The sequence below is a fragment of the Hippichthys cyanospilos genome, chromosome 4 (assembly GCF_059441005.1).
Source record: "Hippichthys cyanospilos isolate Australia breed blue-spotted pipefish chromosome 4, RoL_Hcya_1.0, whole genome shotgun sequence".
In the NCBI taxonomy this organism is placed as follows: domain Eukaryota; kingdom Metazoa; phylum Chordata; class Actinopteri; order Syngnathiformes; family Syngnathidae; genus Hippichthys; species Hippichthys cyanospilos.
In genome coordinates this window covers 26297552-26310993 of record NC_142372.1, presented here as the reverse complement: position 1 = coordinate 26310993, position 13442 = coordinate 26297552, and the positions used below count along the sequence as shown (strand labels likewise).

Here is a 13442-nt window from a genome sequence, read left to right as displayed (position 1 = left end):
CTATCTATCTATCTATCTATCTCTGCCGTCCCTTCTAAATTTTTGCAAATGGGAGGTCCAGCAATACACCCTACATGTGTCATATTTAGTCCATTTTGGGTTCATTTACTGCCACTCAAAATTGGAAATACAGTGGGCCCCCGTGTTACGAACTTAATCCGTTCAGCGGCTACGCTCGTAACTTGAACTGCTCGTATGACGGGCAATCCAAACCTATGTTAATTAGTGAATGCGTGCAACGCATGCAAAAACCTTTGGTAAAAACATCACGACTTTATACACATATTAAAAAAAAATAACAATCTACTGTACAGTTAAATTAAATAACATATACAAAGGAAAAATCACATTTACCTTTGGGGCGACGTGACTTGAGCTGGGTGGAGGCGGAGGGGAGCAGAGACCAACCCGCAGAATTTATTTTATTTTCTTAAACGGGAACTTTTCTCAAACTAGAACATATCACCGGCGAGTTCCTTCTCTTTAATCCATAATAGAAGAAGCCTCTCAATTTTGTTGTCGATCGAGGTCCGTCCCCCGGGACGGAAGTCTTGCCCTTAGAAGATTGCCGAGTGGTTCCGTCAATACTCACGAGCAAGGTTAACTATGCGTGCGCTTCCTTTGTATTTTTTTATTATCTCCTGCTTGGTTTCTATTGTCATCATCCTCTTACTTCTTCCTTTACCGCCACTAGCAATTTTAGAAGCCATGTCTAACAGATAAAGTTTGCAAAGTCTTAACAACATTCCTTCCTTCCGTTTTTGACTGATTTTCTCTCCTTCCTTCCGTCCCGACCAGCTGTGCCATCAAGCTAGATGAAGGCGTTCGACCAATAGCATATCGGCATTTCTGTGACTGACACCTTGACTGAAACAGTGACTGTGACATTGTAAGAGCAATAGCATATCAACGTTACCGTGTCAAGCGTGAGCAGATGATTTCGTTGATGAAGTAAAGCGAGGTCAATTGAACGTTTACATCGACTGGCAACGCGTAGTGAAATCATAGTTAAATGCATCACGAATTTACACAAATACCTAAAACTAGTAACATAATCTACTGTCTAGTTAATTTATTTAACTTGTATATGCAAAGGATAAATGACATTCTTCTCTGGAGCGACGTGACTTGAGCTGAGTGGAGAAGGAGGTGAGCAGAGACCAACCCGCAGAATGTATTGATTTATTTTCTTAAACAAGAACTTTTCTCAAACTAAAACATATCACCGGCGATTTCCTTCTCTTTAATCCATAATAGAAGAAGCCTCTCCATTTTGTTGTCGAGCGAGGTCCGTCCCCCGGCAAGAAAAGTCTTGCCCTTAGAAGATTGCCGAGCGGTTCCGTCAATACTCACGAGCAAGTTTAACTATGTGTGCGCTTCCTTTGTATTTTTTTATTATCTCCTGCTTGGTTTCTATTGTCATCATCCTCTTACTTCTTCCTTTACCGCCACTTGCAATTTTAGAAGCCATGTCTAAAGATAAAGTTTGCAAAGTCTTCACAATATTCCTTCCTTCCGTTTTTCACTCATTTTCTCTCCTTCCTTCCGTCCCGACCAGCTGTGCCATCAAGCTAGATAAAGGCGTTCGGCCAATAGCATATCGGCATTTCTGTGATTGACATGACGCCGGCCAATAGCATCTCCGTGACTGAGTCCGTGACTGAGACAGTGAGTATGACATTGTGAGAAATAGCGTTCAACGTTGCCGTGATGAGTGTCAACTTCTGAATTAGTTGACGTAGCAAAGCTAAAATAAATGTATTAATACAATGGCCGGCATGTCGATTGTTCGTAAGACGGAAGGTTTGTGCGTAAGTGGGGGACAAAAAACTCCGTGGTCCACGCTCCTAAGTCGAAATGTTCGTAAAAAAGGGTGTTTGTAAACCGGGGGCCGACTGTATTGTCAATTTTGGACATATTGAAAGCCCCATGTTTGATCAGGCATTTCCCCTGAATTATGCCTTAATCCTTACAACAGCAACTCGCGAACAGGGCAAATGAGAATTTTTTGTGTTAACACCCCAGAACCGACACCCCTCTGTGGGCCGTCACCTTATGGTGGTGGAGGGCTTTACGCGTCCCAATAATCCTAGGAGCCTAGTTGCCTGGGGTTTTATGCCCCAGCCAGGGTCACCCATGACAAACAGGTCCAAGGTGAGGGACCAGATTAAGCATGGTCCATCGACCCTTAATGACGAGTAGAATAAATGGAGTCCAGTTTTCCCCGCCCGGACACGGGTCACCGGGGCCCCCATCTGGAGTCGGGCCTGGAGGTGGGGCTCGGGATGGGATGGGATGGGATGGGATGGGATGGGATGGGAAGGGACGGGAAGGGAAAACCACCAGATGGCACTCACGACCAACTTATGACATTTGCAAGCCTTTCAATGAATTCGATGATTGGCTTAGCCGTGACTCCCATTATGCAACAGTCTTCAAAAGTCATAATACACGAATTATGATACAATAAATATTTCAACTGCATGAATGTAAAATATACAGCTTAGTTACTTTTGCTATACAGTGATCCCTCGCTATATCGTGGTTCATCTTTCACAGCTTCGCTGCTTCACGGATTTTTTACAATGTGGAATTATTTTTACAGTGCATTGTGCTGTGAATCCTGATTGACTCAGGGGCTTTACTCTTGTCTAGAAATAAAATATTGATGCTGTTCTGTATTGGTTTTTCACTTGTCAATTTATTAGAAAAGGTAAGAGGATCCAAAAGCTTGCTTTCTTCTCTCCTGTGTCTCTCCGCCCGCGTGCGCTCAACTCAACACAAACGCACACTTTACGAACGTGCTAGTAAGAACACCGATTGACAGCTCGGTCTCTGGGAGCCGATCACTTGACTCGTAGGCGTGCCAAGAACAAACGCACACGTCTGTGTGCCTACATAGAGAGCAACGGAGAAATGCAGCTTTGGAAATCTGACCTTTGCCTAGATTTCTTTTGTAATACATTGAAATTTCAAGTGTATTGTTATGATATAAGAGGCTTCACTTTAATTCAATGTCCAGGCATATCCGTTTATAAAAATCGTATTGCTCAGAAAAAGAAAGAGCGCCAGCAACTACCCATAACAATGTTCTTCTCTTGAAGAAAGACTCCTGCACCTTCAGCAGAAAGAGACACTAAAGAGGAGCGGACTCAGGACGAAGAGGCACAGCTGGGACTGTGAAACACGCGAGTGACAATGTTTCCAACCTTGTATTACTATATTAAAATTATTGTTTTAAACAAATTTTGGGCTTTAAAACCGGTTTTGATTTTTGGTTTTATTCCATAGTGCAGTATTGCATTATAAAAAAAAAACAAAAAAAACTGACTACGTCACAGATTTCACTTATCGCGTGTTATTTTAGTAACGTAACCGCTGCGATAAACGAGGGATCACTGTAATCACATTTTTACAATTTTTGTACATAAAGGGGGCATAGCCCCCCACCCCCAAGCTTTTTGTTAATATTTATGGATAGGGCTGATGCCACTGAACATTATGAGGGGTTGAAAGTAAATATATATTTATATTAGTGAGCCTTTCAAAGTCAGCCCAAGTTGGGTGGATAATGAGGTCAATCTAGTGAAAAATCCCCGGACACCGAGGGCGTAAAATTGCATAAAAACAAAAGGGCTTTTTCTGTTGTAATATCTAATTCTTTATGTCAAGAGCTCCAAAAGAGAACAACCCATACTGGTATCAGTCATCGGTGCAAGGTATCGGTGCCTGGTATAGATGTCGCCCATCGCTAGTAACAATCTGTGTCACTGTAAAAACCTTCAATATTAACAAAGTAAAAGAACATTGCTTTTTCAAGAACATTCACAGATTATGGCCATCATCTAAATAATTCTGTAGCCATTATTAACACAATGGCAAATATACAAAGAAACATATACACAAGTAACATGACAAGTCGATTCATCATTTCAATAGTAGGCGTGCACAAGACAGATGTGCTTTCTTAAAATCTGAAAGACATCATTTTTTGGTTCTGTGATTGCTGCTATTCTCAACAGAACACTTGTGCCTACTTTCTACAGAGGAATTTGGGAAACTTTGATCACAAAGCGAACAGGCAAAAGGTTTCTCACCAGTGTGGCTTCTTGTGTGTCTCATCAAGCATTTCTTATAAAAAAATCTTTGGCCACAATCTGAACAGGCCAAAGGTTTCTCACCAGTGTGGCTTCTTGTGTGTCTCATCAAGCATTTCTTATAAGAAAATCTTTGGCCACATTGCGAACAGGCCAAAGGTTTCTCACCGGCGTGGCTTCTCGTGTGTTCCATCATTCTCGTCTTACAAGAAAATGTTTGACCACAATCGGAACAGGCAAAGGGTGTCTTACCAGTGTGGCTTCTTGTGTGAACTCTCAGGTTTACCTTCTTGGAAAATCTTTGACCACAATCCGAACAGGCAAACGGTTTCTCACCAGTGTGGGTTCGAATGTGTGCTTTTAATTGTGCGCTTTGAATAAATCTTTTAGAACAAATGGAACAGGCAAAAGGTTTCTCACCAGTGTGGATTCTTGAGTGTGCCGTCATGCTCGTCTTTTGAGAAAATTTTTGACCGCAATCTGAACAGGCAAAAGGCTTCTCGCCACTGTGCGTTTGTGCGTGTAGTCTCAAGTGAGCATTTTGAACAAATCTTCTACCACAAATCAAACAAGCAAAAGGTTTTTCCCCAGTGTGGGTTCTTTTGTGTGCTATCATGTTTCCCTTATTAGAAAAACGTTTACCACAAAGCAAACAGGCAAAGGGTTTCTCACCAGTGTGGGTTCTTGTGTGCTCTATTAAACTTCCCTTAGTAGAAAAGCTTTTATCACAATTAGAGCAGGCAAAGGGTTTCTCACCAGTGTGGGTTTGTGTGTGTACTCTTAAGTTTCTCTTATTAGGAAATCTCTGACCACAAATTGTACAGACAAATGGTTTCTCGCCAGTGTGGGTTCTTGTGTGTACTTTTAGTTGATCTTTTCTAGAAAAGTTTAAACCACAAATCAAACAGGCAAATGGTTTTTCACCAGTATGAGTTCTTGTGTGTAAATTTAGTGTTTGCGTTGTATAAAATGTTTGAGCGCAAAAAAAACAGGCAAAATGTTTTTCACCGGTGTGGGTTATTTTGTGTCGTCTCAAAGTTCCGTTTCTAGCAAATCTTTGGCCACAAACAGAACAGGCAAAAGGTTTTTCACCAGTGTGGCTTTGTGTGTGGCGTCTCAAGTGTTCTTTTTGACAATATTTTTTACCACAAACAAGACAAGCAAAAGGTTTCTCACCAGTGTGGCCCACCATGTGTCTTTTCAAATGGGACTTGCAGCTGAACGTTTTTCCACACTGAGAACATTTCCAACGTTTGCTGTCAGTCTGAGGTTTCACCCCACCTTTCTGCTCTTCATCAACATCACCATCAGAATGTGATGTTGTGTCGTCACCATCTGACATTGGAGCTAACCAGCCATCTGCTTGCACACCATCAATATCCTTCGTCATGTGTTTACTGCAGCTGCTGTGTGGAGGCTCCGCCCCTTCCTTCTTTTCTTGGTCTTCCGTCTTCACATGGACAGCGGTGATTGGCAATTCTGTGAAATCTCCCTCCTCTTTCATGTATGGTGCCAGTTGCTCCTCTTCTTTGATGTTGGGGCGCTGCAGCTGCTCTGTCTCTTCCTGTTTCACCTCAGCCAACTCTGGCTCTTGCTGCTTGGGACCGACATTTTCTTCGCTCATGCCTGTAGGACACAAAACACATTTGTCAGGTAAAGTCAGTTTGCCGAAGATTTGCTTTCGTGTATCTAATATTCAGGCTTCTTTCATTGCTCTCTTTTTTGTCAATAATTGTGTCTTCTTTTCCTTAGAGCTTTTTCCCTTCAGGGGTGGCCACAGAAATTCAACTGCCTCCATGAAAGCCTGGCTCCTGCATCCTCTTCTTTCACTCCAACTACTTTCATGCCCTCTTTTACTCCATCTATGAATCTTCTCTTTGGTCTTCCTCTTGATGATCTGCCTGGCAATTCTAAATTCAAAATCCATGTACATACATACTGACTGTCTGGTCTCTGGACATGTTCAAACCATCTCAGTCTGGCCTCTCTGACTTTATCTCCTAAAACTCCAACGTGATGTCCCTCTAATCTATTAGTTTTTGACCCTATCCATCTTGGTCACTCCCATAGAGAAGCTCAGCATATTCATCTCTGCTACCTCCAGGTCTGCTTTCTGTCTTTTTCTCAACGACACTGTCTCTAGGCCAAATAACATGGCTGGTCTAACTACAGTTCTGTACACCTTTCCTTTCAATTGAGCTGAAACTCTTCTATCACACCTGACACTTTTCTCCACCCGTTCCTTCCTGCTTGAACATGCTTCTTCACTTCTTTTCAACACTCTCCATTGCTCTGGACCATTGATTCTAAATACTTAAAATCTTCCACCTTCTTTATCTCCTCCCCCTGTATCTTCACTTCTCCACTTGGGCCCTTCTCATTCACACACATATACTGTACTTGTCTTGCTGCGGCTAACCTTCATTCCTCTCATTTCCAGGGCCAACCTCCACCACTCTAGCTTCTCCTCCACCTGTTGCCTACTCTCACTACACATCACAATATCATCTGAAAACATCATAGTGTAAGGAGATTCTTATCGTACTTCGTCTGTCAGTCTGTCCATCACCTTAGCTAACAAGAAGGGGCTCAGAACTGATCACTGATGCAGTCCCACTTCCACCTTGACCTCTTCTGTCAATAATTGTGCAAATGACGGAGAAAAGAATGCTGAGGAGATACAACAGGAAGCGGGAACTCCAATGGAATCCACAGGAGAAGACAGAAAATGAAAGCATTGCAGAGGCCTGCCCCATCAACAATCTCAAGGGTTTTACCCTCCTTTCAGCAGCTGTGAAAGGTAAGAATGATCGTAATAAAAGTGTGACAATTGACTCTTTCCTACCATTACTTGACACCTTTTAGATGTGTCCACTGACCAAAAAGCTTGTGTAAAATTACATAGCTGGACTGACAGACCGACGATTACAATTTGCTTGAACAAACGATGGCGGAGAGGAGGCGGGGCACTGACGATTGGCGGAGCAGTAAAAGACCACCTTTGACATGCAAGTAAGTTGTCCCATTGAAGTGACAAAGGGCTAACTGCCAACACAATATCAATACATTTCGTGAACTATGTATGCCACAGAAGGCTTCGTTTTCTCATCTCTAGTAGTTGAGTGAGCACGTGACAAACCTGCGGCGTTGAACACAAGCGTAGGCCGCTTGCAAACCCCGTCCAGCGGTCGAGCAACTTCATGTCGCTCCCTCTGGTCTCGGCCTCCTAAAAGCTCCTCTTTCAACTTCACTTTGCTTCTTTCGCACATTGTCACTCGACGCTCGCCTCACTTCGCGCTCGCACTTGATGGCTGCTAGGTCAAAAGACGCCTCTGCTTTGTTAGCCGCTAGCAATCTAAGCTACGACAAACATTGACGAGCAGTGAGCCGATTTGAACCGCATACGAAGAGATATATATATATATATATTTTTTTTTTTTTTTTTACAGCAATAAAGTAGCAATATTCAGTCGCAATGCTTGGGAAATTTCTGCTGGAATTTAGGGCGACAAATATCGCTTCGTGTGGATTTGTTGGAGAAAAGAGGCCCGTTAAAAAGAAACGCTGCAAATTAAAAGCTAGTTAAAAACAAAACAAAAAAAAACTAGTACGGCAAGTGAACTTGGACAAACTTGATATAGCTGACGAGCAAAATTTGACTCATTTTAAAACGTTTTGAATCTACAATACAGATCTATGGTATGAAAGGCGTTATTCTTTAAAGAGCGGGAATGTATTTTATATTGTAGACGTGGTCTGTGCTAGATACCACATTATTTACCTTTAAAGATAATGAGTCTTGGTTCTTATAGGATAGGGCGTCATGTCGCAAATGTTTTGAATTTCTTGAAGACTCATTATATAATTCCGTTCATTGACAAACAGCAACAATAAAGTAGTTCGTTTGTATTTATGTTGGCCTAAATTTCGCTCGTCAATGACATGAAATTTGTGCAAGTGCACTTTAACCGGCGTCTTTTTTCCTTTCTCCCAGCAAGAGCTGGCTCATTTTGTGGCAACGGCATACTTGAATCGAACAGCATGCTGATGCAATTGACGGCATCCTCTGTGAATTATCAGGCAGGAATATTGTAAATTTGAATTTATTATATTTCAAAACATATGAGTAGCGATGTTAAGGTATATTTTCGGCGAATTGTTTTCATAACGAGATTGATGCGCTTTTCGTTTGAAATTACAGTCTGGACCTACTATTTTCCATTTTTGTGGTTCAATAAACATGCTTTGGGCATTTCAATGAAGTTCAGTGTTTGCGTTATTCAATTTTTTTATGCCAAATTTTACACTTTTACTGCAATTAATATCGGCTCAAAATATCAATTACACTGGTCAACACGATTTTTCTGTCAAAAGGTTTTAAAACAAATTCTAACTAAATTTGGGCTGCTGATTACGAATATGTACTCAGTTTTTGTCTATCATATCAGGATTTTGAGTTATAAAATTTTCAATTTTTGATGAAAATTACCCATCAGCCTATACATCGAAGGTTTCATGATAAAAACACATGATTTTTAGTACTTCATTTTGTATGTTCTTAATCAAGGAATAACGAAGATTACAAAGTCCATGTACAGCAAATCAAATATAGTGACATAATTAAAATAGAAAATAGAAAACAAAAAAAAAAAAAAAATATATATATATATATATATATATATATATATATATATATATATATATATATATATATATATATATATATATATATATATATATGGTGCACAGATGAATGGCAAATAACAGTTATTTGAACTTTCTTTTCTTGGCTGATCTCTGATGTAGTTTCTGGGTTGTCTCTCATCAAGCTCCAGCAATAATCCGCCATCATATGTGAGTCCCACCGGCCTTGATACCGTTCTTGCATTGTTTTAATGTCCTGATGAAAACGCTCCCCTTGTTCCTCGCTCACATCCCCAAGATTCTCCGGAAAACTGTCCAAATGGCTGTATAAATAGTGAACCTTGATACTCATTCTACATCCAAGATCTCGCAGGCTCATTAGTAGCTTTTCCACAATCTCTTCATAGTTGTCTGCTTTCTTATTCCCTAGAACATTCTGCACCACATTACAAAATGCATTCCAAGCTCTTTCTTCTGTCTCATTCATTGATGTAATAAAATATGGATCTCTCATAAGTGTTCTTATTTGAGGTCCATCAAATATTCCAGCCTTTTTCTTCTCTTCACTAAGACCAGGAAAAGTTGAACAAATATAGCTGAAGCATTCTCCACTATGATCGAGCTTTGACGAACTGCTTCATCAATCCAAGTTTAATGTGCAAGGGAGGAATTACAATGTTCTTCCTATCCACTAGAGGGTCATTGATGACATTCTTATCGCCAGATGCCAAACTCTGTCGCTGAGGCCATTCATTTCTCATCCAATGCTCTGCTGTAGCTCTACTGTCCCAGTAACACAGAAAACAGGGGTATTTTGTGTACCCTCCTTGCTGACCTAAAATAAAGTTAACCATTTTCAAATCGACACAAATTAACCACCCGTGAACCTGATATTGCAACCTCTCTAGAACAATCTTGATGTTTTTATATTCTTCTTTAAGATTTACAGAATGACCTATTGGTACAGAGCCATACTTATTTCCATTGTGTAACAGAACACATTTCAAACTTCTTTTGGAACTGTCAATAAGAAGCCTCCAATCTCTTGAATCATATGCTGGAAGTCCCATAAAGAGAAGTAGTCCTTCTACATCAATACAATAGACAAGCTGGCCATCTGAACAGAAGTACTTACGCAGTTCTGCTTCTCTGTTGCGATAAAATGAGACACTTGTGCCGGGTTTCAACATTCTATTCTCTTGCAGTCTTGAAGCCAACAGTTCAGCAGACTCTTTTGGTAGATAAAGACCTCTAACCAAATCATTCAAAGCAGACTGAGTAAACACAATTGGTTTGTCACAATCTTCATCACATGGCTGAAAAATATCTGTAGTGTGTTCTTCATCACTAGAAGCAGGTGAGCAGAGATCTGTGTCATCAATTTCTGGAAGCTCAGTAAATATTGGTACAGGAATTTCTTCACTATGGGCAACTGGTCGAATAGCTGAAGGATAATTTTTTCTTGAAATTCATGAAAATGGATATACCGATAGCGCAAAAACGTAATGTGATAGAGAAAATATAAGATCAGATTTGAATTCAGCACCCTCAAATTAGTCTAAAACTGTTATTATATTCCATGCCAGAGAAATTTATTTTTTCTTTGTATACCAGTGTTATCAGCCGCTCTCAACTACAAATAATCTGTCTTGGTCCTGAAAAACCCATCTCTCTCTCTCTCTCTCTCTCTCTCTCTCTCTCTCTCTCTCTCTATATATATATATATATATATATATATATATATATATATGCGCACATGGGCAGGCAAAATGATCTGCTCTAGAACCCTAAAGAAACGAAAAAGTGTGTTTAAGTTTCAAAAAGTCCATATAATGCCATTCTGTTGAACGGAAACTCACTGCTGCCAAATTTTCTGGAGTTCTGGCAGTGCGAGGCCGACAGTTGGATTTTTGTTTCAATGCAGATCCAGTAGCACTGAAGCTGGTAACCCATAACAAGATCGTGTTAAGAGCCGGTACGGGATCATGTCTACCAAGTTTGAAGTGCAAACAGAACGCTCGTTGTCTTGCAGTGACAGATTTGTTTTGATCAACGTTTCCACAATGAAAACGTGATGTCCACCAGTCCAATTCGTGGCATCAACTGGGAAAAAAAATGGCGCTATACAAAAACAAAACAAAAAGGTATTAAATGGAAAAAAAGTGTTATATATACTTTACAAAAATAAAAACTTTTTTGTTTCTTCACTTTATCTTTTATTAAACCTACATATGTCAGGTCATTTTGCCTAACCCTGTATATAACAACATATCACAGCAGTGGGGGCCAGGCGAAGAATTTTTGAAGTAAAAACGCAAACAAAAAAGATCTTTAATTGCATTTATTATCAAGGAGTGCAAAGACAGAAAGCAGAATAATTGATAAATATTAGTATGAGGATTTATTCTATGTCAATTAAGATGTACATATTCAGAAACACACATTTTCAAGCACAAATACACAAGTACAGTTAGAAACATTCAAAACAAGAATGAAAAATTCCCTGTCAATTGTAATGCACAAAGAACAAGATGAGCAAGAAATCTTATGGATGAACAGGTTTGTTTATACTCACTTTAATGCTGTATAATTTGAGCTATCAGTACATATTCTTGGTAAACAATAGAACAAATACAATAAAAGAACATTATCTTTTGAGAATATAAAATTTTGAGTTTGAATTGCATGTAAACAAGGTCCATTTTCTATTGTAATATCTATTTCTTCATTTTTAAAGCCACACAAGGGGCCAACCCATAATGGTATCGACTTCCTTTGCGATTATTTAAATTAGTTGGCGGGGTTTCCCCATCCTCATGAATACATTTAGAATTTGTTTTCAGCTTTTTTTTTTCTCATTTCAGTCCCAGCATGTGTTTTCTTCTGTGGGGAAGTCCCATAGCAAGTTTCCCCTCCTTAAATCTTTTAGTGCCAAGCATTATCATAAAAGGAAACCTCTAGAGGGCCAGTATATGATGCATTTTCACTCATCTTTCAAGGCTAACTGAATATTGTGTACTATATCGATAGAAATATGAGTGGTAACATGAAAAATTGATTCATAGTTCTTTAAATTACATGTAGGTAATACTTAGGCTGTATGTGTGAAAAGACTGCTATCCGATGGTCAAAGTTATCACTACAGTTGCTCAATTGGCTTCTTAAGTAAACATTCATTAATTGTCAGATACCACCCACAAAAAAATGTATTTGACCAAAATTTTTATTATTTATTATTGCTATTATAAAAGATGAGATTTCTCATTCATGGCATTAAAAGAGATAATGTCAACTGTCATCACTATGCATGTTTTTCTATTTTTACGCTTAAAGGATTAAACTTTATTGTGCAACTGGCCTCTTAACTATATACAAATATATTCTTGGTTATTGTTTAACTCCAAAGTTCTGAATGTTCTTTAGTACAAGTTCACTACTCATGCTTATCTTAAAATGTGCTGCAAGTGATGTAGCAACTTTTGCACTCTCAAAACATAGAATGCACATTTATTTGAAAATTTTTAACATATATAATAGAGCTGCACCATGAATTGAATTTAATGGTGATCACGACACTGGCTGCCACGATCACTTAAGCCATTGAAGTATGGTCATCCTACCCCAGGGAGCAATGTTTCCCACATGTTTGCATGACAAAAGCCGTTGCTTTTCTCACACTAAAATATTACTTACCAGTGTGAAATGGCATTGAGCAGTGCTAGCTGTCAAATGAGACCCACTTTGAAAAATCCCACTGGCAAAAAAATTGGAATAAATTCTGTTTGAAATGAGCGATAATTACATTTTGACTGCAGCAAGTAAATTAGCTGTGTTGTTCTATTCTGCCATGTTTTTGGTGAATATTTATTTGTTTTAATCTATTATTATTATTTTAAGTATCAGGCCTCAAAGTCTTGTTTATATACTGCTTGTTTAAAAATGGCAATAAACATGTTTGAGTAAACATGATGAATAATCTTAATTATGATTTGAACATAATTGTGCAGCCCGAATAAATAATGAGCTTAATATTTGAATTTTATTATTGTGCATTAAATAAAAATTTAGTTTGACTTGCTAGCAGAGTGGTTAGCACCTACCCCTCATTGTTCAGAGAACAGAGTTCAATTCCAGCTGGCTCCAACCTTCCTGTATGTTCATGTTTGGCTTCCTTGATCACTAATATTCACAATTGGGGGTCTTTAACAACACCTGAACAGACAAAAGGTTTCTCATCATTGTGAGTGGGTTCTCGTGTGTTCTATCCTTCTTGTCTTACAAGAAAACCTTTGACCACAAACTTAACAGGCAAACACTTTCTCATCAATGTGGCTTCTTGTGTGTGTTATCAAGTTCGCCTCGTGAGAAAATCTTTGATCACAAACAGGACAGGCAAAAGGTTTCTCACCAGTGTGGGTTTTTGTGTGTGCTTTCAAGCCCGTCTTTTGAGTAAATCTTTTATCGCAAAAAGAACAGGCAAAAGGTTTCTCACCAGTGTGGATTCTGGTGTGAACTGTCAGGCCCGACTTCTGAGAAAATCTTTGGCCACAAATCAAACAGGCAAATGGTTTCTCACCAGTGTGGCTTCTTGTATGTCCTATCAAGCTTGTCCTTGCAGCAAACCTTTGATCACAAAGCGAACAGGCAAAGGGTTTCTCACCAGTGTGGGTTCTTGTGTGTGCATTCATGCCTGACGTTTGA

At 39.4% G+C, this 13442-nt stretch overlaps 2 protein-coding genes and 1 pseudogene across 13 annotated transcripts in view; 1 reads left to right on the top strand and 2 right to left on the bottom strand.

Annotated features, from left to right (window-relative positions):
- Nucleotides 1-7670, bottom strand: part of LOC148425202 (uncharacterized) — a 102713-nt gene extending 95043 nt beyond the window's left edge. For all 10 annotated transcript variants that reach the window (XR_015865399.1, XR_015865400.1, XR_015865398.1 and 7 more), the window contains exons 1-2: nt 7237-7670; nt 5274-5723 (exon numbers count right to left, since the gene is read on the bottom strand). Coding sequence is in view for 3 of the 10 variants with exons in the window: in XM_088413414.1 (XP_088269540.1) it covers nt 5274-5723; nt 7237-7366 (580 nt within the window). In the remaining 7 variants the exon portion in view is untranslated. The remainder of the gene's footprint in view (nt 1-5273; nt 5724-7236) is intronic.
- Nucleotides 5712-13442, top strand: part of LOC148425199 (uncharacterized) — a 40470-nt gene continuing 32739 nt past the window's right edge. Inside the window, exons 1-3 of one of the 2 annotated variants that reach the window (XR_015865404.1) lie at nt 6583-6897; nt 7003-7109; nt 8904-9161. Coding sequence is in view for 1 of the 2 variants with exons in the window: in XM_088413432.1 (XP_088269558.1) it covers nt 6750-6897 (148 nt within the window). In the remaining variant the exon portion in view is untranslated. Of the gene's footprint in view, nt 5751-6537; nt 6898-7002; nt 7110-8903; nt 9162-13442 lie in introns of those variants that run through there. The other variant, XM_088413432.1, reaches the window with a different exon arrangement.
- The window catches only part of LOC148425201 (uncharacterized), an 11528-nt pseudogene continuing 9150 nt past the window's right edge, over nt 11065-13442 (bottom strand). Inside the window, exon 2 of the transcript XR_015865391.1 lies at nt 11065-13442. This exon is cut by the window's right edge and continues 1099 nt beyond it. The product of XR_015865391.1 is annotated as an uncharacterized LOC148425201 (transcript).